General features: G+C 37.2%; 4 protein-coding genes across 4 annotated transcripts in view; 2 read left to right on the top strand and 2 right to left on the bottom strand.

Annotated features, from left to right (window-relative positions):
• Nucleotides 1–523: 523 nt before the first annotated feature.
• LOC101155763 lies at nt 524–3,071 on the bottom strand. Its single transcript, XM_004069138.4, has 6 exons — nt 2,937–3,071; nt 1,728–1,844; nt 1,612–1,642; nt 1,419–1,507; nt 1,263–1,354; nt 524–1,165 (listed from the first exon to the last, which is right to left on the bottom strand). The coding sequence occupies exons 1-6, from the start codon at nt 2,959–2,961 to the stop codon at nt 914–916; spliced, it is 606 nt and encodes a 201-aa protein (XP_004069186.1). The 5' UTR covers nt 2,962–3,071; the 3' UTR covers nt 524–913.
• Nucleotides 3,072–6,164: 3,093 nt separating this feature from the next.
• Nucleotides 6,165–11,802, top strand: LOC101155508 (translocon-associated protein subunit alpha). Its single transcript, XM_004069137.3, has 9 exons — nt 6,165–6,315; nt 7,290–7,414; nt 7,491–7,581; nt 7,938–8,065; nt 8,218–8,352; nt 10,403–10,479; nt 10,878–10,956; nt 11,048–11,141; nt 11,225–11,802. Exons 1-9 carry the CDS (start codon nt 6,246–6,248, stop codon nt 11,287–11,289), a joined length of 864 nt encoding a protein of 287 aa, XP_004069185.1. The 5' UTR covers nt 6,165–6,245; the 3' UTR covers nt 11,290–11,802.
• A 1,217-nt stretch (nt 11,803–13,019) lies between these two features.
• On the top strand, nt 13,020–15,171 carry LOC101155269 (neuritin). Its single transcript, XM_004069136.3, has 3 exons — nt 13,020–13,379; nt 13,841–13,994; nt 14,790–15,171. The coding sequence occupies exons 1-3, from the start codon at nt 13,187–13,189 to the stop codon at nt 15,004–15,006; spliced, it is 564 nt and encodes a 187-aa protein (XP_004069184.1). The 5' UTR covers nt 13,020–13,186; the 3' UTR covers nt 15,007–15,171.
• A 4,528-nt stretch (nt 15,172–19,699) lies between these two features.
• sys1 (SYS1, golgi trafficking protein) overlaps nt 19,700–20,411 on the bottom strand; it is a 3,483-nt gene continuing 2,771 nt past the window's right edge. Inside the window, exon 4 of the mRNA XM_023955219.1 lies at nt 19,700–20,160. Within this exon, the coding sequence (XP_023810987.1) occupies nt 19,920–20,160 (241 nt within the window). The 3' untranslated portion in view covers nt 19,700–19,919. The remainder of the gene's footprint in view (nt 20,161–20,411) is intronic.

The raw sequence follows: 20,411 nt of genomic DNA, 5'->3' as shown, positions 1-20,411 counted from the left end.
CCTACCTCCGCGCTGGTCCCAAGCCCAGTTGCTTTGAGAAGGTTGCATCAGGAAGGGCATCCAGCATAAAACATTGCCAAGTTTACCATGCGACTTGTTCACTGTGGCAACCCCTGATGGGAAAAAGCCAAAAGAGAAACAACAACAGCATGTGTTGTGTTAATTCTTATCTGTTGTATATATAACCAACATTTTTATCTCCAACCGGTGTGTAGAAGTGTTGTATTTACAGATTTATTATAATCTAAGAGATCATTTGGTTTCCAAAAATGCAATAAAGAAAAAAATAATTTTCAGCTGCAGGAGGTCAGCTATGGCTGATTTGGAGTTAGAAACCTGGTTTATTGTATTTATATGAAAATTATGTCTCCATTTTTGAGAGTAAAGCATTTAAGAAAATGGTGTCTGTTAATATTTTTACTTTCTGGAGTTTAACCGATGGTGTAATAGGCTTTGGCATAATGTTTGTGGCATGTGATTGTTGTGTGTGACCGAATAAACAAGAAAAACCTGCACAATGTCACGGTCTATATTAACAATATTATGATGTTTGAAAATGCATATGAATATTTATTGAAAATATATTTTTGTATAGGCTTTTCACACCTAAAACAACAAACACATACAAACTATTTACATATTTGTGGATGGAACATTTTGATTAACAACTTAATGAAACTTGCTTTAAAAACATTAAATGTGGGTAAACATAATTATTGACAGCATAAATGGTATTGTTGCTCCTGTTGGAAAATCTTTTCATTTTTATACATGTGAAGCAAAATCACAGGAGGTAGTTTTTAAACCTGTTTGTAACGCTGCTGGGTTCATTACAGGGCATAGTTTCCATGTGTTGCACACAGAACGTTTTTTGTAATGTCAACAGCGCCGTCGTGTGGTTACAGGTCTTGCTTCAGAGATGGTTTGCGTACTCCTCTCTGCCGTCTGCACAGTCGATGGTCTTGGCCCGCTGTGCTTGCACAGCAGCGTACAGATCAGACACGGTGGAGACAGCGTCTGTGTTCTCCTCGTTGTCTTCTCTCTCTGACTCTGTCGGCTCCTCTAAATGCGCCTCCTGGGAGAACTGCAGCTGAGGAGAGATGCACTCCGCCTTCTGCCGGGGAGCTTTGAGGGTCAGGTTGGCATAGCAGTCTTGATTTCTGGACTAAAAGTTAAAGGGCAGACACACGATACAACTTGTTTGATGAATTTTTTACTTTTCAACCGTTTTATCGAATAATAAAAAAGGATAAAAACTCCACCTGAGGGTCGGATGTCACTCTCTGCAGATTTCCCAACGATGCAGGGCTGATTGAGGAGCAGCAAAGCTCACTTTCTGTGTACACAGCTACACCTATAAGCAACAACATGCTGTAGACTCACAAAAGTGCACAAATGCAAACACACATGAAACTAACTTGTCTGCACGTAGTTTAGGTTTCCATAAATGGGATTATCCTCCATTTGGCATGAAGTCCGACCTGATCTTGACCCAAACTGATGAAAACTGGTGAGAAATTATAAGAAAACACATAAGAAAGGTCAAATAAATGAATAAAAAAAAGCCTGAAATTGAAATTTGTTTGTATGCAAGCAGTGCAGGTGACGCACCTTTTTCTAACTTTTGCACATGTCTCTTTTCCTGTTACAACAAAAATAACAAATCTATCATTAGATCCAAGAAAAGGTTGTTTTTTCTGCTGTTTGAAAGTAAATAGTTGGCTTACCTGAACTGAATTTCATGATGCAGCAAATGAAATTCAGAATTATCGAGAGGAACAGCACGGCACAGAGAAGCCAGAAAACCACAGAAGCAGCATATGGAGAACAGACAAAGTTCAACACTGAAAAAAGAGGCAGATGCACAGTCTCAATTAATCAATTTAATTATTAAATCTTTGTAAAATACACAAAAAAAAGAAACAAAATGGAACGTTAATGAACAAAAATCCAACCCTATCATGGAATCACATCACAGAAGTCCTCACAAAAGCCAATTTCAATAGAAATGTTAAATAAAACTACAGATTCTGTTTGTTGTAGAAGTCACACGGTGATGAGAAATCAGAGCAGTGAAGACAAAAGCAGCATCTACGGCCTTCCGCACCTCAGTTGTGTCACATGTACGCTCAGCCATCATCACAAGTGGATGTGGTTTCAGCGAGACGTGGATGGATGCTCGAGTGCTCTGTACAGCAGCTTTTTGCTGCAGGAATCCAAACTTAGCAAGGCATGCTTGATTCATTTCCTTCCTCCAGCATGTTTTTTACTCAAGCTATGTGTGCTACTAAAAAATTAGGGCAGCACTTTCAAAGAGGTCAAACATATGTGTGTGTGTGTTTTTTTCTAACTGCACTGCAGAATCACATGAAGGACATTCTAATCAAATCCATTTTTTGTTTAAGAACATCAATTTTCTGGCACACAAATCCAGGTTTGATTCACAACTGCCTCCTTTGATTCAACAGAAAGTTAGAATCAATCCTAAACAAGTTTAAAGTGTCAAAAGAGGAACATTAAATAGGATTGGAATAAAACACAATATTTTTACACACAGTTAATAAACTTTTTGAAAGGAATATTTGTTTTTGAAAATCTACAATGACAATAATTTTAAAAAAATACTTGCAATCTTTTAGAAAGTATCTCTCTGTTGTATGGAAAACCCCCTGAAAAAACGAGTGGTTCTCCCACTGAATGTTTGCTCAGCGGCACTACTCTCAGCATAAACTGTTGCTAAATTGAGTGTTGAGCAGTTGAGCAAACAGCCGTCTGATTCCCAGACGTCAGCTTGAACACCAACTCTGCTGCTAAAATATAACTGTTTTAAAAACACAAGTCAGTCCGATATTCAAGAAAGCAAATGTCACTTTGAAAGGGCATCAACTCTTCACCCTCACAGCAATAAAATGATGCCTGCTTCAGCCAAGACCTACCTGTGTTATTGCAAAAGTTCTCCATAGCATTAAGTTCGACAAGAAAAGTCCTGGTGTTATGGAAAATATCTGCTCAGCCTCGTGTTCAGAGCAGAGCCGGATTCTGTCTCTGCCGTTCTGTGTACGTTTTTTTTTCTTTCTTGTCTCTGTTGGAGGAAGTGCTCTTTGCAGAAAGCCACAGCCTTTTTTTAAATGACAGAAACATTAAGGTAAGAAGAAGTTAAAAGACCAAAAATAAATAAAAGATAAATAAAACATTTTTTTGTTGAGAATATTAAGACAGTTCGGCTTTGTACAGCCCCTGTAATAAAGCTTTTTGTCCTTTATGATATTACGACTTTTTCTTAGCCTTTTATAATACATGAACAAAACTGAAAGCACAGAGATTCACTCAAACTAAAAAATCTGTTTAAAAAAAGGCATTTCTTTATGTAGAAAATGTTTCAATAATTTTTAAATATTGCAATTTAGAAACTTATAGTAAAAGAATTGTGTTGTTAAATGTTTAAATGGGAACTGCCATTCAGAAAAAATGTGTGTCTTATACCAGGGCTCAGCTTTCTGCAACAGCACACGCATGACAACAAGAGAAAGTCATCTATAAAGGACAATTAAGCTGTTAAGTAAACACATTTGACAAGGAATCAGAACATTTTGTTACTAAACAGACACTAATTTTGATTTTAAAACATTGTATTTGACTGTGTTCTATACTGTATCTGTAAATGTGTTTTTTTATATACTGTAATTTATTGATGTTCTTATCTTCTTACCTCTTAAAATTTGTTTTAATTCTTCAATAGCATCAACCTGCGGGGGGACTGAAGATGGAAACCAGTCTATGGCTAAAATCTGACAAATATACATTTGTTTTTAATGTTCATTCATTTGAAAAGTCCATTCCTAATGAAATGAGGGTTTAAATGTACAAACAGAGTTAAGTATTAAGAGAAAAACTATTAACTAAGGCAACATTAGATCTTTTTGGGCTGCTCCTTGCCTCAACCTTTCTTAAATGTTTCTATACAGCAGATAAAGTCCATAGATTATTTCAAATCCACTAAAATTAACAGAACTCGCGCCCTCAACTGTCCCCCCAACTCCATCTGGATAAAGCTCGTCTGCTGGACTTTAAACATGTAGTTGTAGAGTTAGATAAGTTAGTTCTTCTTCATGTGTTCTGGTAAATCGCCTGTCCATCCTGGGGGAGGATCCCTCCTTCATGTGGGCACCCCTGAGGTTTCTTCGTTTTTTTAGGAATCCGGTTTTTTAGGAGTTTATCCTTACCGCGAAGGAGGGTCTAAGGGCAGGGATGTCCAGTTTGGCTTGGTCAGTTTGTTAGTTCAATTTAGTATTTTTCCTATTGAATTCTATGTATTCATGATCCTTCTGATTTTATGTTTTACTTTTACAATTACCGAGACGAAGTCCATCGAGATGATGATGATGTTGTGAATTTGGGCTATACAAATAAATTGAATTGAATTGAATAAACATTTTTTGTCTGTGGAAAGGTGGTAAAAACAAAATTCTACGCTTGATCAGCATTGGGAAGCTGCAGTGAAAGTCCCACGAATAAAACAGAGGAGTCCTTGGCATTAGTGTCCGGAAATCTATTGCCATTTACTCTGCATTTCTTTAAAATATGTTTTATTTATGCAAAAATGGCACATATCTTTCCATTTCACACATTTTCCATTGTAAACATGCTGCACGCACAAGGTTGAAGAAAGCATTAAATATGTTCATTTTTTAGCAGACGGCTCCTTTCATCTTAAATGTATTGGACTGAGATTTTGTTGAAAGTCAAATGTCAACCATTTACTAGCCTATCATGTTAAATAATCCAGGCCGAATAAGAATTTTTCTATATAATATTTCACCATGGCTATTATCTGCAACCTTTTAGAATTTTATCAAATGTTAGACACAAAAAAAACATTAAGCAGACTTTATTTAATCAACAAACATCTTTTTTGTTATCATCCAATGTTTAGTGGATTCAACGAAAATTATGGAAGCTTGAAATTTGGGGTATTTATTGATCATTATTTATTATAACAATCATTTAGTTTGTAATTTAACAAACAGAGGTGTCAGTTAGCTCACCCTGAAAAAAACCATCAGGCAGTTGATGGGCTGCACCGGCTACCACGGCACAACAAAGGAGTTAGGAGCAGATAGGCTGTTCAGTGTGATTCATTTTTCATGCAAACCTCATACTGACCTCCCATTCTCTTCCAATAAATGGACGGTCCTCAAAAATGTGGAATAATTTAAAAGAAAAATGACAGGGAATTTAAAAAAATTCATTTGTTTGTTATAAAAAAGCATGAGTTTAAGAAAAAGTCATCTATGAACACAAATTTGTCATGCAGAGTTCACACATCTGTGCTTAGGTGTTGGCAGCAATCCAGACAAACTTCAAAAACAAGTTTATAAGTACAGTTTCTGACTCATATTTATGTGGTTTCTGCTTGGTAGAATCAACCTGATCCTTCAGATGGCTTTGAAAAATGTCTTTTATTTTTACCCTGAAGGTGTCTTTAGCAAAAGGAAGTGAGGTTAGGTGTACTACAAGTATACTTTGTCTATACTAAAAAAAAAAAAAAGATTGGATTCACAAGAAAAGGTTTTAAAAAATCAAATTTACTTGTATTTTACTTCACTTATATTCACGAAAAGTAAAAATGCAGAAAGAACTTCCACTTTGAGTTTGACAATAAGTTACCAATAAGTTTTTTTTTTCTTGACTTCTTTTTTTCTGATTGTTGTTATGTTTTAAAAAAAAAAGGGAAATGGTGGGGTACATGTGCTCACGTTTGATTCGCAGTAAGATTGTGGATGTAATATCATTGGGAAATGTCTCAAAGTTGGACTATTAATTAAAATAGGAGGTAATAAACAAAGGATAATTAATTACTGCTTATTACAGCTAATTAATTCCTGATGAACGCTTTGGGCGGGTTTTTAATTTTCTTTTTTTTTTCTCTTGAGGGACCTGGCGGTTTTTAGATGACTTTAATTAGGCTGGAAAAAAAGTAATTATGGTATATTCATGAAAATGTAACACATTTCTTGCGTTTCTAAAAACTATTGTTTTCAGAAAAAGCTGAATACGAAAAACAAATGAGGAAACGTTACTGACTCTTTGTGGCCTAATATCCGAGCCTCTATATTGTCGGTGAATGTAACTGGCCCCTCCCAGAGGCGGGGCCAACCCTTCAGATCACTCCTCTCTGCGCCGCCTCTGCCTTCTCTGCTCCTGAACGCTGATGTGTTACTAACGAACCCTTAAAGTTTGCAAAAATGTTCTCTTTCGGACCCAAACTGTTGCTGGTTTTCCTGCTGGCCTTCCCCTGTGGCCTCATATCTGTCGGTGAGTTTTGCCCTCGTGCTCCTCGGGACTTGTAGTTCCCTTGTCGTCACAGTAGCTTGCAAACTTCAGTCCACATTTATTGACGTGGCATAAAAGTCAGATACAGAGATCAGCCTTTACAAACACATCAGCTGATTACTAAAACTCATTCACACCAGAAATGGTTTGAGTTGGTGTGTAGAAAAGACAAAAATACATATATATACATTTACATATATATACAAGAAAGGATTTCTTTATGGCAGTTAAAGCAAAACGTGTGGATTCTGTCCACATATGTGCCTCCTTAATTTTAGGGGGATAAATGGGACACGTCACCTTGAAAAAATGGGAACCAGTTGGAATTTTCTGTGAACTATTTTGGTTTTTAAAAGCTAATTTCTGTTAGATTTAACATTTTAGATTGAATCTCTAATAATGGAAACAACAAGCTCTAATTTCATTAATAAATCCCAAGTAAACAAAATGTTTATTAGAATGAAAATGATTATATTAAAAAATATATATTTTATTTATTAACAGTATATAGTTGTCTTAATCTGCAAGAACTTTTCAGGATTTCTTTAAAAATATTTAAAATAACGATTTTCTTTTTTTTTTTAAACGTCTTTTATTTTGAAAATAAAGGTTGCTTTCAAATTAAAACAAACAGTAGTAATCAGGTCCTTTTTGATTTTTTATTTATTGTTATTTATTGTTAAATTATTTTTAAAAATAGTTAAAAACCACCTTCATGACGGTGGCCTACTGCCTTTTTGGCTTCTGCACATACAGATATTTTTAAGCACAAAAGAAAATAATTATCTGTTTATTTAGAAGTTATTCATTTTTGAGCAAAAGAAGAAAACTGGTTGGCAGCTTGGTCATGTGTTTCTGGAACCACGATCTCAGAGAATAAAGAACATTAATGCAGCAACCATAAGCACTTGTCCTCCTATTTCACACGGCCTATTGGTGTGTTTGTGTTTTTCCAGGCTGCGTCCAAGCCGAATCCGACTTCTCTGAGGAAGTTACTGATGATGCAGATGCTCTTGTAGATGAGGAAGAGGAAGAGGAGGATGAAGAGATGCTTGTTGAAGAGGATCAGCTACAAAACGCGGTTTGTCCGATTATGAGCCAGGAGAGTGAAGACCACATCGAGTTTTGTTTAACGGCATTTTGTTCGTCATCATCAGGAAGGAGATGAAGACGACTCTGAAGCCGCTGAGAAACTTGTGACTTCTCACCCTGATGCCGACACTACCATCATCTTCACCACCGGAGAAGGTCGGTCTTAAGTTCTTTCAAACTTCCATTCAAATCGTCTTTCAACAACGAAGAGAAAAAACAAATCACGGATCTATTTGTCTGCGAGTTCATGCATCAGAATGGAGCGGAGCAGGGAGCTTGTGGCTTGCCGTAGTGGTTTCTACATCACAGCTACAAGCTTTTGGAAGAAAAACTCAGAAATGCAACTTTAAGATTAATTTCTTTATATATATATATAATGAGAAAAATGCCACAAGAACATGTCAAAAACACCATTTCCCTTGGAGTGGGTCTTTAACAGGCTTTGTGAAACTTTTTTTCTGCTTCCAATTTTTATTATTTTGCTGATTGATTTGTATTCCTAATCCATTTAGAGTTTCTTGCCAACGAAATAGTGAAGTTCCTGGTTGGTTTCACAAACAAAGGAAGTCAAACATTCACTGTCCAGTCGCTGGAGGCCTCCTTCCGATACCCTCAGGACTTCCAGTTCTTCATCCAGAACGTAAGTTTCATCTGAGCTGACGTCCATCAGACTTCATTCAATTTAAGGGAAACTTCTGTTTTGCAGACACTAACTTCCTTTCACATGTTCTTAACTGATGTGTTTTAAATAGACTTGTTTTTTTGTTTATGTTTATGTTTATGCGTTTGCAGTTCACAGCTCTGCCCCTGAACACTGTAGTCCAGCCGCAGGCTCAGGCCTCCTTTGAGTACTCCTTCATCCCGGCACAGCCCATGGCCGGACGCCCTTTTGGTCTGGTCATCCTCCTCAGCTACCTCGGCTCTGAGGTACAGACAGGACTTTTTTAAGTTCCAGACTCTTTCTTTGATGATTTTTACTTTACTGTAACTTTTGCAGAATCCCTTTGCCGCTCATCAAAATAAAACGCAGATCGTATCACCAATTTATGATCTAAAATTTATAAGAAAATGGCTTTTAAAGCAGTTTCAGAGAATTTTTTTAATTTCATAGAATAGAAAAATATTGCTTCTTCTTAGATCAGGAGTCTGCAACTTTACAGAATTGAAGAACCATTCGGGTCAGTTTCTTACTGACCAAAACCCAGCAGAGGCATGTCTCACTTAAGATGCTGGTTAGATTCTGATATATTTATGTTACTGTTACAATTATGAGAAATACAAATAAATAAACATAAACGGAACATATTTTGAAATAGGAAATCCTTCATAACTTATGAAAGAGGTTCAAATGTCTTCCTTTCAAAATAAGACTCCTTATACCACATAGGATCCTCTCAAGGCAACAATTGTAGTAGTAGGTATTGTTATGTCAGCATTCATTTGCAGAAAACATTTAATTTTAACTTATCTGCCAGAAATGCATTCATCCAAATAATTGAAATTAAATCAGAGTTAATTAAGTGACTCGTACCTTAGTTTTTAAACCATATGGCACACGTAAAATCCTTGAATTTTGTTCAGTAACAGACAGTCCGCCTTATAATCCGGTACGCCTTAAGTATGAATTCTGGTTGTGCTTTCCGTGCTACATGGCGGTCCAAAATCTGTCCAAATGTACAGCTTTGTTAGGCCAAGAAGCCACAGAGCATTAAAGCTACTGAAGTCAAGAGCAGTAATGCGTACTGTGCTTGTAAACTAGTGGAATAAAGTTGGACTTGTCTGTTTTGCTTTGCTTCATTAGCCGAAAAATACTATAATACTTAAGACTTAAAGCATTTTATTATTTTATTATTTTTCAACCGGCGAGCCACAAAGCCAAGGTCAAAGGGCAAAATGTGGCTCAGAAGTCGCCTGGGTTTGGAATCTCCAACATCACCACTAGGTGTCTCTCATACAATAGTAATTTCAGTTTAGACCTCCTACCTTCATTCGTTTTGTGTGATTTTTTTTTTTTGTGTTATTTTTTTTCTAGAACACAAAGAGTTGTTTTTTCACTTTACTAAACACAATTTAATAATTTCTTAAGCTCATTTAAGATGACAGTTTTGTGTTTTTGTGTTCAGATCTCAGGTTAGTTGCTCCATACAGACACTGAGAACGTCATGATTCTTTAATATGGAAGTTTTTCGGGAGCATAATTAAAAATAAAAGTCAAAACCAGAAATGCTTTTTCGTTTTCAAAATGAAGCTGCATTTGTTGACTCAAAATTAAAAAGAAAAAGCAATATGCCAAATCGCTTTTTCATTTTCTTCTTCAACATCACTTATTCTGTCACTTAATTAAAATGATAAAGAAAATGGTATTTGACATTTCATTTTCAAAAAGTTCTCTAGTAAATGTGTATCAAAATTCAATTAGAAATATCTAATTTGATCATTAAAATGGATTAACAGAAATGCTTTTTCATTTTCACAATGTAACTGCATCAAATGACTCAAAAATAAAATTAAATGTCACTCCTTTAAAATGCTTTTTCATTTTCTTCTTTAACATCGCTTATTCTGTGACATAATTAAAGTGAAAATGCAAAGAGGGGATTGCATTTGCGTTTTCACATCCACCCCATAGCATAAGTCAATACCAGTGGGCAATGAAATGATGAAAAAGCATTTTAAAGGAGTGACATTTAATTTATTTTTGAGTCATTTGATGCAGTTACATTGTGAAAATGAAAAAGCATTTCTTTATTTTGTCGTCTGTCGTATTTTGACTAAAACGGCATCATTGTAATTTAAAGACCACTGGGAACATTTTTACAATAAATCAAAAGATGATTGGAGTGGGAATTTAACACTTAATTCTTGAATTTGTTAAGTATTTTTAACTCGTAAATAAAAAAAATATTTTTATTTGCATTTGTATGTCAATTAAAGCCATGGTGTGTAATATTTAGTAAATACTTTTTTCCTCCTTTAGGGCGGAGTGTATCAGACGGCCATTTACAACCAGACCGTCACCATCACTGAGCGAGAAGAGGGCCTCGACGGAGAAACGTAAGTCGGCATTTAGCTATGTCGGATGTTTAAATATTCAAAGGAAATAAAGGTGCCGTTTTTTTTTGAACAGCGCATATGGAAAAAATACTTCATGGAAGATAACGCACATAGCTGATAACATAAGGAGGATGTAAAAATTGTCATCTTAAGTGTAAATCAGATCTAAATCAAACCTTCCTTGTATCGTTTTTACTGTCACCTTAAAATAAAACACCAAACTGACTTTGGTGCATAGACTCCTTTTATGTAAAAGAATATAAAATTTGTCTCAAAGATATTTGTTTGCTGCACGTCAATTCATTGATACGTTTTAGAGGATCTTTTTAGATTAGCCTTCATACTAAAACTTTTGTATTTCCAGGAGGCATTTTCTCAGTTTTTTGCTGTGTTTTCAGAATGTTCATGTATGTGTTCCTGTTCGGACTGGTGGCTCTAATGCTCTTTGGGATGTACCAGGTTCTGGAGTCCAGGACGGTACGCGTTTGATTTGCAGCTGAGCTGTTCTGATGAACCACCTCTTGGTTTAGAAAAATCCATGAACCTTCCGTTGTCACGTGTGTTGCAGAGAAAAAGGCTCCCTGTTAAAATAGAGAAAGGCACTGCTGGCCTCAATGATGTGGACATCAGCTGGATTCCCACGGAGACGCTCAACGCCATGAGTATGTTCAGTTCTGCATCTGTGAGGGGAGACTATTGTTCCACTTCACAAACAATCTGAAGTGTTTGTTCTCCTGTCTTGCAGACAAAGCTTCTCCTAAAACGTCTCCAAAGAAACGAGCCAAACGGGCAGCTGGAGCTGATCAGTAACTGTTGATCGTTTTCTGTCCATCATGTCACTCATTAGACACTCGAATGGTCCTCTCTGATTTGCTTTTTACAAAGTTGCCGGTTGTTTTTATGATTCAAATATTGGTCAGAGTGAGGATTTGTGGATGTCTGTTGAAAGTTCTGCCTCTAAGTGTGAAGAGCATCTCTGTGCTATCTTTAAACCACTTAAACACAGGACTTGAGTCTAAACCTTTTTATTTTGAATTGGGGTCAGAACTAGTTTGAACAGTATTATAGCAGTCATAAAAGTCTGAATTAAACACTACTTTCACATAAATAATCAGGAAAACGGATTATGTGACTTTAGTCTCCTTTCTCCGTCACTTGGATGCCGTCATCAGGCTGCTTTGTTTTTGTGAAGTTCTACCAGAACATGATATGAAAATAAACCACAGGCCTTCTGTTGTATGGGGTGTTTCCAAAGGAGCTTTTTATTTTTATTTTGTAATAATACAGATGGCTGAAACAAAATAAAAATATACAAAAGTCAAATGCTTTAAGAAATGTTTTTTATTTAGTAAATGCTATCCACACACACAAAGTTTGCTGTTAAGTATAGAGAAAGATTTACGATTTCTCTGAGGTTTTCTGCTACACCTGTTCCATTCTTTCTTATTTTTATTTTAAAAGAACTTTTTGTCGTGAGTTTAACTGTTTTCCCTGTTTTAGTTCAGTAAGAGGGTAATCGCACTACTGTATCACCAAAAAATACTATGTGAACTGGGAGTTTGATGACAAGTTTTTATCGCCACACAAATAATACTTCCCTAATGTATTATCTCCATTAATTGTGACTGTTTATTCACTTGGTTAGTGTATATAAAAAGACAGTCTTTATGCAATTTAACACTTTTCCTTGTAAATTTGTCCTTCTTTCACATTTCTGTTGCTACATAATGACATGATGAAGCTCTTAAGACAGCCTCTAAATCAGGATGACCCAAATATGTTAAATGTTCCAAAAAGATGTACGTAACTGTGTTTAAGAAATTTAAGCAGAGAAAAAATAAGATTATTTCACTGAATTCTTTTTTTTTTTTTTTTTCCCCCAAAAGTAGGAAGTGTCAATGAAGTCTCTAATTCATCTACTGGTGAAGAATTTCAAAGAAAGAAGACTTTTAGTCCAGATACAAATTCAGATAGGAAAAAACAAAATGGGGAAAAAAAGTACTAATTTTAATTTGCTATTAAGCATTGTATATATATATATTTTTTTGCATTTTCAATGATGCATTTATTTATTTTTTGTGTGTGTTTTATTCTGCCGGTCAGATCACAACTGTAGACTCATTTGTCTAAGTGTTGTGTTTTTGGTCCTTGCAGGACTGTAATGCATTTATTATAGCTCAGTATTTCGTTTGTAACAGAAAACATTTGAAATAACACATTTATTGAGTATTTTTAGTTTATTGCTGAGCTATTGTGCGAAATTAACCTAATTTAGCGGAAACTTTCAACAACAACAAAAAGTAAATAAAATCATTACAATAAACCTGGAATGTATTAACAGAGAAAAAAATCTAGTATGACCACATTTCAAAGGCTATTTTGATCATAAAAAGCTGTGCAGATTAAAGAATGCTTTTAGATACACACATATATATATATATATATAGAACAATCAATAATTCAACAATGGATGAGGCTGTGAAATGATAGAGTTGAGAAGTACAGAAACAAAAAAAAACATTCAAGTGATTTTCATTTAAAATGACAAATAAATCGTATTTTTTTTGCTTACAATTGTATAAACTGTTTTTTTGGAGTGATTTGGGAGAAGAGTCCTCCTCCTGGTCCTCCTGATCCTCCTCTTCCTCAGAGGGCGTGTCGCGCCGCTCCGGGAGCTGTCCGGTGCTGAAAGTGGGGGCTGGGGGGGATGAGCTCAGCGCTCCGGGGGCAGGTAACGTCAGCAGCAGCCGGAACGGGGAGCTTCCGCTCCACACCTACCGACGGCTGGAGATGGGCGGCTGATCGGCTCGGTGGAGCGTCTCTCACGGCGTCACATCGCCGGGATGAAATGGGAATGTTCACGTCCATGAAGATCGCAGGGCTTCTGGCTTTCGCTGTCGGTAAGCTGGATCCGGATCCGGCGCGGTCTGCGTCGCTGGGCCGGTCGGTTGGAGAAAGTGATCCGTTTGTTGATGCTTCAACTGTCATCTTTATTTGTCTGTGTCGGTGTTACGTGATGCTTATGTGAGAGCTGTTCAATGGCCAGCTGGCTGTAGTGGAAACAATGACGGTTCTGGCTCCCTCTCTGTCTGTGTTTGTGTGAGAGAGTGTGACATTTCATCATGAAACATTTCTAAGTATAGATACTTCCAGTCTGCTGCACAAATACTCACATGAATAAAGTAGAAGCGGTTGAAAACAGAATGTTTATTTATCTATTTAATCCATTCTGATGCAAAAATAAAATGCAAATTGTGTGCATGTCTTGCAGAGAAAAACTGTCCTCTGTGAATAAACAGATTGTTTCTAAATTCAAAAGTGTTTAATAGAAATATGCCCATCCTCTGTTTCTTTGTTGCAGCGCTCCTCTTCCTCACAGTACCAGCGGATTCTGCAGATGTGAAGTGTGAGAATATCTACAAAGATTTTTCTGATTGTGTCCTGGAGTTGGGAGACAGCATGGACAACTACCAGGAGAACGTGACCAGTGAGAGGGGCGTGGCTGCCGTGTGCAGGTATTGTGAGGAATAAGCAGCACTGATCTGTGCATTTTTGACATGATAGACCTGTCATATTTCATGTCAAACTGTTTAGGGGTGTTGGTGAAGGTAAACTGTGCACAGAGGGTCAATGCACCAGCACAGGGACTACAAAGCAAACTGTGGGGAAATTAGGATTACAAGGCAACAAAATGTGCATATTTTTGGACAAAAAGAGGATCTAAAGAGTACAGGCAAACTCCACACAGACAAGATCTGCAAACTGACAGCACTTTTACCCCAAATCATCGCACACATATTAAAGAATTATTATTTTTGTTAGATTGAATCAAGCAAGGGAGCTGCTTTCAATGCAATTAAAATGAAATACAAAGGAAGACTATGTTCCAAAAATTAAAAAGAGCAGATGCTGTGATCCTGGGCTGGATAAATTAATGTTTCGGAGACACTGAGACATTGTGTTGAATAATTAATAACTTCACTGCAGCCATAATAAAATTCAGTTTGTTTCCTTTTGGTTCTGCATCCAATCCAGCCCTGCAAAAGTCTGCTAAAGACAAAGATTTGCATTTGAACTTGCTGATGAAAACTGTGTTGTAATATCATCTGTGAAATTGTTTCACTCTCTGAAGCAGTTGCCATGGTAATTAAACCTCACTCTGACTGAACAGAACTTGAAGGCTCGTTTGGTCCGTCTGAGAAATGGACTGCTGGCGAATGAATTAATCCACAATAGCAAGCGCGTGTGAGCATGCTGGGTGAACTCATTTCCGACGCCACATTAATCTGACGGTTCTCTGCTTGCCGCAGCCACTGGGAAGCTTTCCACACGTGTGCCCTTACCGCGCTGTCCGACTGTCAGGAGGAAGTCAGCTCCATCTGGGAGACTCTGAGGCAGGACTCCAGGAAGATCCGCTTCCAGGGAAGTCTGTTTGACCTTTGCAGCCCCAGCTCCTCGTCCAACACACGTTGGTGTCTGACTGCCCTCATCATCCCACTGATGCTGGCCATGACTGGGCCCAACTGAAGCCTTGTATAAATAGTACGGGATAAGAGCTGTTCTGATGACGAGAATAAGTTGTATCCTCAAATTTAAGCCAAGGAGACAAATACCTAAAAGAGTTGTCAAAAAGCCACAAATGTCTCTGGAAAGACAATCAGTTTTTGTTTTAATGAATCATTTATTTCAAGAGTCCTTGTTTTCTTTTCCTTGTGTCTCGTGAAGTTGTGGAGGAGACTCCACTGGATAAGTTGAAGCAGATCAAAGTCCCTCAGGCTTTTTTAGACGGTGTGTGATCATAGCACAGCAACTCATTCTGCATTTACGTGCCAGCGGCTCACAGGGAGGCAATCAGAACTGTAAAGCTGTATTATACATATATGCTCATGTTGTTTCTCCACTACATATTATTGCATTGTTTAAAAGTGTTTAGAACTATCCTGATTGTTAAAGGCATAATTTGACATTTTGTGTAAATGATGCTACTTTCAGTTCAAAAGACTTTAACCTTAGAATGGCAGTTGGCTTTTTCCACTTTTTACCATTTCTCAGTATTTGGAAACTATCTATAGTACTTTTAGTGCCATATTTTGGACAAGTTCCACAGCCAAAACATTAAAAGGAAGCCATTAAATGACAACTGTATTATTTGATTAGGTGTTTTGAAAATGCATAACTTTTGAGATTCTGTATATTTTTTTGGAGTCAAGACAAGGTTCAACATCCCCTTAATGCTAATGTTATTCTATCCATTGGACTCAAGCTTGGTACAAATAAGACCAGTTGTTGTAAAGATCGTCTCCAGGCAGGCAGAGAGACAGTGGGGCAGATTTTCTGTATTGTAGTGAAACAAAACAACATACATCTGACTTAACCAAGCGTTACCCGAACGGGAAAAAAAACTATTACTTGATCAAAACAAGAAAATATGAAAGCCAAAACAGAATAAAATTTTAAAGATTTTAAAAAAGAATGTGAAAATGTTGAACGTTGAATGATTTAAATGTCCAACATGCTTCGTTCCATGAGAGCTAAAGTGCAACGGGGTGCATTTGAGTTTGTGCACATGGAAGAAAGCAAACTTTGTGAGGATGTTCAGTTGTCCAAATGAGGATTAGAACGACATTTTATCTACAAAAGTAACAACACATTTGCCTTTTTACCCTCACTAACCACAAGGTTACAAACTGGATATGTGATGAACTGCATATGTGACACCAAAACATGTTTAAATGTGCTGTGTGTGCCCAATTTGACCTTCTTTAACCCTTGTGCTATCCTATGCCGCCACCAGTGTGTGAATGTGTGACAGGGTGAATGGGTCTGTGACTGTAAAGGGCTTTGGGCCTGGTAGGTAGAAACACCATTTATGACCCCACCCTTACATTGACGTGTTCTCCCTACCATGACAAAGGTGGATAAAGGTGGAAAGATTTCATGTAATCCATGGACACCAGTGAAGATCACAAATCACTGAAGAAAAAAGGTTTAGTGCGCTGTCTAGTGGGTCTGGATGACCCAACTCCCAACATTAAACTGCCTAGGATAGCACAAGGGTTACAATAGAAATTCTTGTCAAATGACAATCATGCATTTTTTTCGTTTTCTTTAAAGCCCCTTTTGCCTTATTGAGGTGCTAATGTAAGGCTTCACCAAAAAACAGTCATCAAACCGCTCCGTCACTCCCGACCCCCGGAGGAGTTCGCTCAAAGCTCTGAAGATTTCTCACCTCTGGATGTGCGTTAAAAGACTATCCTAGGTGTGAATTCTGAACATTGTTTCACAGATTTCTGTAGAGCAGGGCGTCAAAACGTTCCCTGCCAGACGGATCATGAAGACTTGTCGAATAATTTTCAGGGTGTAAAAAAAAGAAAATAATGCATTTTTGATAGATTTTTAAAGACGGTTGCCTTCTGTTCCATCCCCCCCCAAAAACACACTTATTTTAAAGGGAGTAACCATAAAAGCAGTTCAGTGAAATAATTGTTACACCATAGAATACCTGGCATGGCATTTTTTCATTCAAAAATTAATAATTTTAGAATTTCTTTCAACGTTTTTTCTTTATGTTTCATGACTTTTCCAATTACTAAACACAAATCCTCTAAACATACATTCGCAATGTGTAGAATTTGATCCTGAATATTTACTGTGATGTCTTTTTTCTCGCACATGCATGATCATTACGTTTGTGAACTGAAATAAGGACAGTGTTAGAACCCTTTGGGAATCAAATGGGCTTTGTTTGTTTTCTTTTGGATAAATGCATGATCTGACTCCTCAGCGTAACGGCATCCTTCAATCCTCTGAACGCATGTTTTACTCTGGTTGTTTCTATTTTCTCATTTCTTTTTCATTTCCATCGCGTTTTTGACGGTGAGAACACCAAAACTGTTGAAATATCTCCAAAGCATGAGCAATATGTAAAGTTACCTTTTTTGTCATGGAACTTGGTGTCTCTGTATGCTGTTAAAGAAAAGCATGAAAATGATTGTGACCCCTGAAAGTTTAGACATCGGAACAACTCCTGAATGTAAAAGTTCAGAATCAATTCGCTTTTTATTTTTGACATGTATACCAAGCAATGTGAAGCAATACATGGAAACACTCTTTAAGTAATAATAAAGAACAAAGATCAGAAATGTGTCGGGTTTACTTTTAAGAAAATTGGTTCTTTTTTGTATTTAAAAGGGTCTAAAATCCCAAAGCTGGATTGTGGGAAGTCACTGATGTAGGTTCTATGTCCATCTACTGTTTTGTCTTCGTTTTCAGCCTTTCCTGAAGCAGTTTCCTTAATGAGGATCTCTCCACTCTCCAGTGCTCGCCCATCTGCTTGATTCCACCTGGATGCTTCATGCATGAGAGAAAATGTCAGACTATGACTTTGGGCTGAAAACCTTCCGACAAGTAAAGACATGGGCATGGCAACAAAAAAACGTTTCACTTTTAAACATAATTAATTTACTCATCTTGAACAATCATCAGTCCAAAGAGGAATACATTAACCTGAATATTTGATTTCACTCGTCGATCATAAATAGAACTACTTAAAAAGGTTTTTTAAGGTTTAACTTAGAAGTAGGAAATGCTTTTGTTGGTAAATGATGGTGCTGAAATGTTGTTCCAGTTGCTCATGGATCCAGTTCCTTTAGAGCTTCTGCCTCTTTGAACTTTGGAAATGCAGCTGGACTTGCATTGATCTCTAGAAAACATTGGAATACAGTTTTACAAATTCTGGACGTCTTTACTGCCTCCTGATCTCTTTTTTTTTTTAACTTGTCCTGTCCAACAGCTGGGCAAACAGATGAGAGCTGAAGGCCTTTTGTGTTGGACATATTTTACTTTAACAACAGGGGTTATGAATCTTCTGACAAACCAGAGGTATGTCTGAATAAACCCCTTTTGTAATCGAGGCCGAACTTTATTAATTTTAATCATATTTGAAAATCTTTTGTGTTGGACAAGACAGAAAAGGAAAGGAGGGAAGATGAGAGAGGGATGTTAGAGAGGGGGGGATAGGAGGGTGATTATAGGGGGGGGGGGGGGGGGGTTAAAACCATGAGGCAGCATAAAGCAACAAGTTTCTGGATGGTTATAATCATTACAGTGAGGTTCAGATGAAATAAACATCTATAAGGGCGGGGCCTGTCCAAACACACACTCTGTTATACCTGTTGGCTCCAAAAAATATTCCCATGTCCACATGTACACAAAACAAATAATGTTCACACATGCATACTTATGCATTCAAACCAACTACCAACCAAACCAAACTGCTAACTACTGATCTCAATTTTAAAGCTCTGTGTCACTTTTATGACCGGATGTTTGGTTTCAGTAATAATTTATTACTTATAGACCCACGACGACCATCCTATGTAGAAGTATTCCACGTGCTCTTTTAATTATGATTATACCGTTTTTAGCCAAAATCCCCCCAGAAAAGTGTTGGACGTAGTTTCTGCAGAGCAGCAGTAGTTTATTAGAAATTTGCCACAGAGCAACCCAGGTCCCTCTTCCCGTTTCTCATAACTGAGCTCTCCTGCTAGCTTACAGCCTCAATCTAACACTACCGGTGCAGCAAGAATGGCGAGCAACAGCAGAACTATTCCGTTGTCCAGTTTGGAGCCAGATGCCAGCTCAGACTACTCTAATAAAGTGAAACTTTTTTAAATGAGTGCTGCAGGTCAGAGAAGCAGTTTGGTTTTATCTGCAGTCTGTGGGAAACATTTGTCTACATTTTCATTGCTGAGGAGACAGGAAACAGTCTGTTTTTCCGTTTTCAGTCCATAAAAATGTTTCTTATGAAAAATAAATCAAACCAAGGCAACAGTTGTGTCAGTAACATCTTAATTACTCAGAGCAACAACACAAAAAACTGCTGCACTTCATCAAATGCTAATCATCTTTTATCTCACTTTTAGATTACAACATCAAGCATTTTACTCAGGCGCTGTTTCAACGTTTAAGCTTCGTTTTAGTCCAATATACTGACAGTAATGTGTTGAGACTATATGACATTAAAATAGAAAACATGAGATGGCAGAACGCTGATTAATTTGTGACACTGCATATTTAAGCTGGACTAACATCATATAGTAATGCTCTGTGTGACAATGCAGAGATTCAAAGGAGAAACAGGGTGAAAAGCAGAAATGAGATACTGATGTCAACCTTTTACTACAGTGACAGCAGCTGGGGGGAGAAATCACCAAAGTTCTCTTGAAACAGCATCAAACAAGTCATTTATTTTGATACACACATAATACTGACAATTTATCATAAGCAGCACTTAATCTAAAAGTAACTTGACACAAAAACATGATAACCCAATATAAGTGCTGAAGGAAGTTCTTTGTTTACCAAATGTGGAAACTGTCCTTGAAAAGTCCTCATGGTTAAAACAACCCACAGACCTTTGGGATTGTGTGAAAGAAAGGTTACAGGTTGGATTTTGGTCCACTGTTAACAGGAATGGCTCTGAGCTCAGTCTGCATGCACAGGTACTCTCCAATCACAGCCATCAACGCCATGCAGGCGACATTCACCAGCCACCAGGACAAGGTCGATGGAAGATGGGCGTTATAAATCCAGCAGCCGATCATGTGGAAAAAGTGTACAGTGACCGTGAAATCCAGACACTGTTTCCCACGTCGGATAAAAAACCAAAGACCGAGAGCGCTGCCAATAAAAAGTGAAAGAAAACATGACTTTAGGTACAGCTCATTTCGATGACATAAAATAATTCAGAGCTGAACGAACAAATACAGTAATTCCTACAAGAGCTGATTTATTTCTTCCTAATAGTATGCATTTAAATGAATAAAATTAAAATTTTTAGAGTTCGAGATTCAGACCCAGATAAGATGTCAGCAATTAAAACCTGCTTATATTTTACCTTAACTATTTTCCCCACATTTAGTTATTTTAAA

The sequence above is a fragment of the Oryzias latipes genome, chromosome 5 (genome assembly GCF_002234675.1).
Source record: "Oryzias latipes chromosome 5, ASM223467v1".
NCBI classification, from domain to species: domain Eukaryota; kingdom Metazoa; phylum Chordata; class Actinopteri; order Beloniformes; family Adrianichthyidae; genus Oryzias; species Oryzias latipes.
The sequence above is the reverse complement of the archived record's forward strand: the minus strand, read 5'-3'. Positions and strand labels throughout refer to the sequence as shown.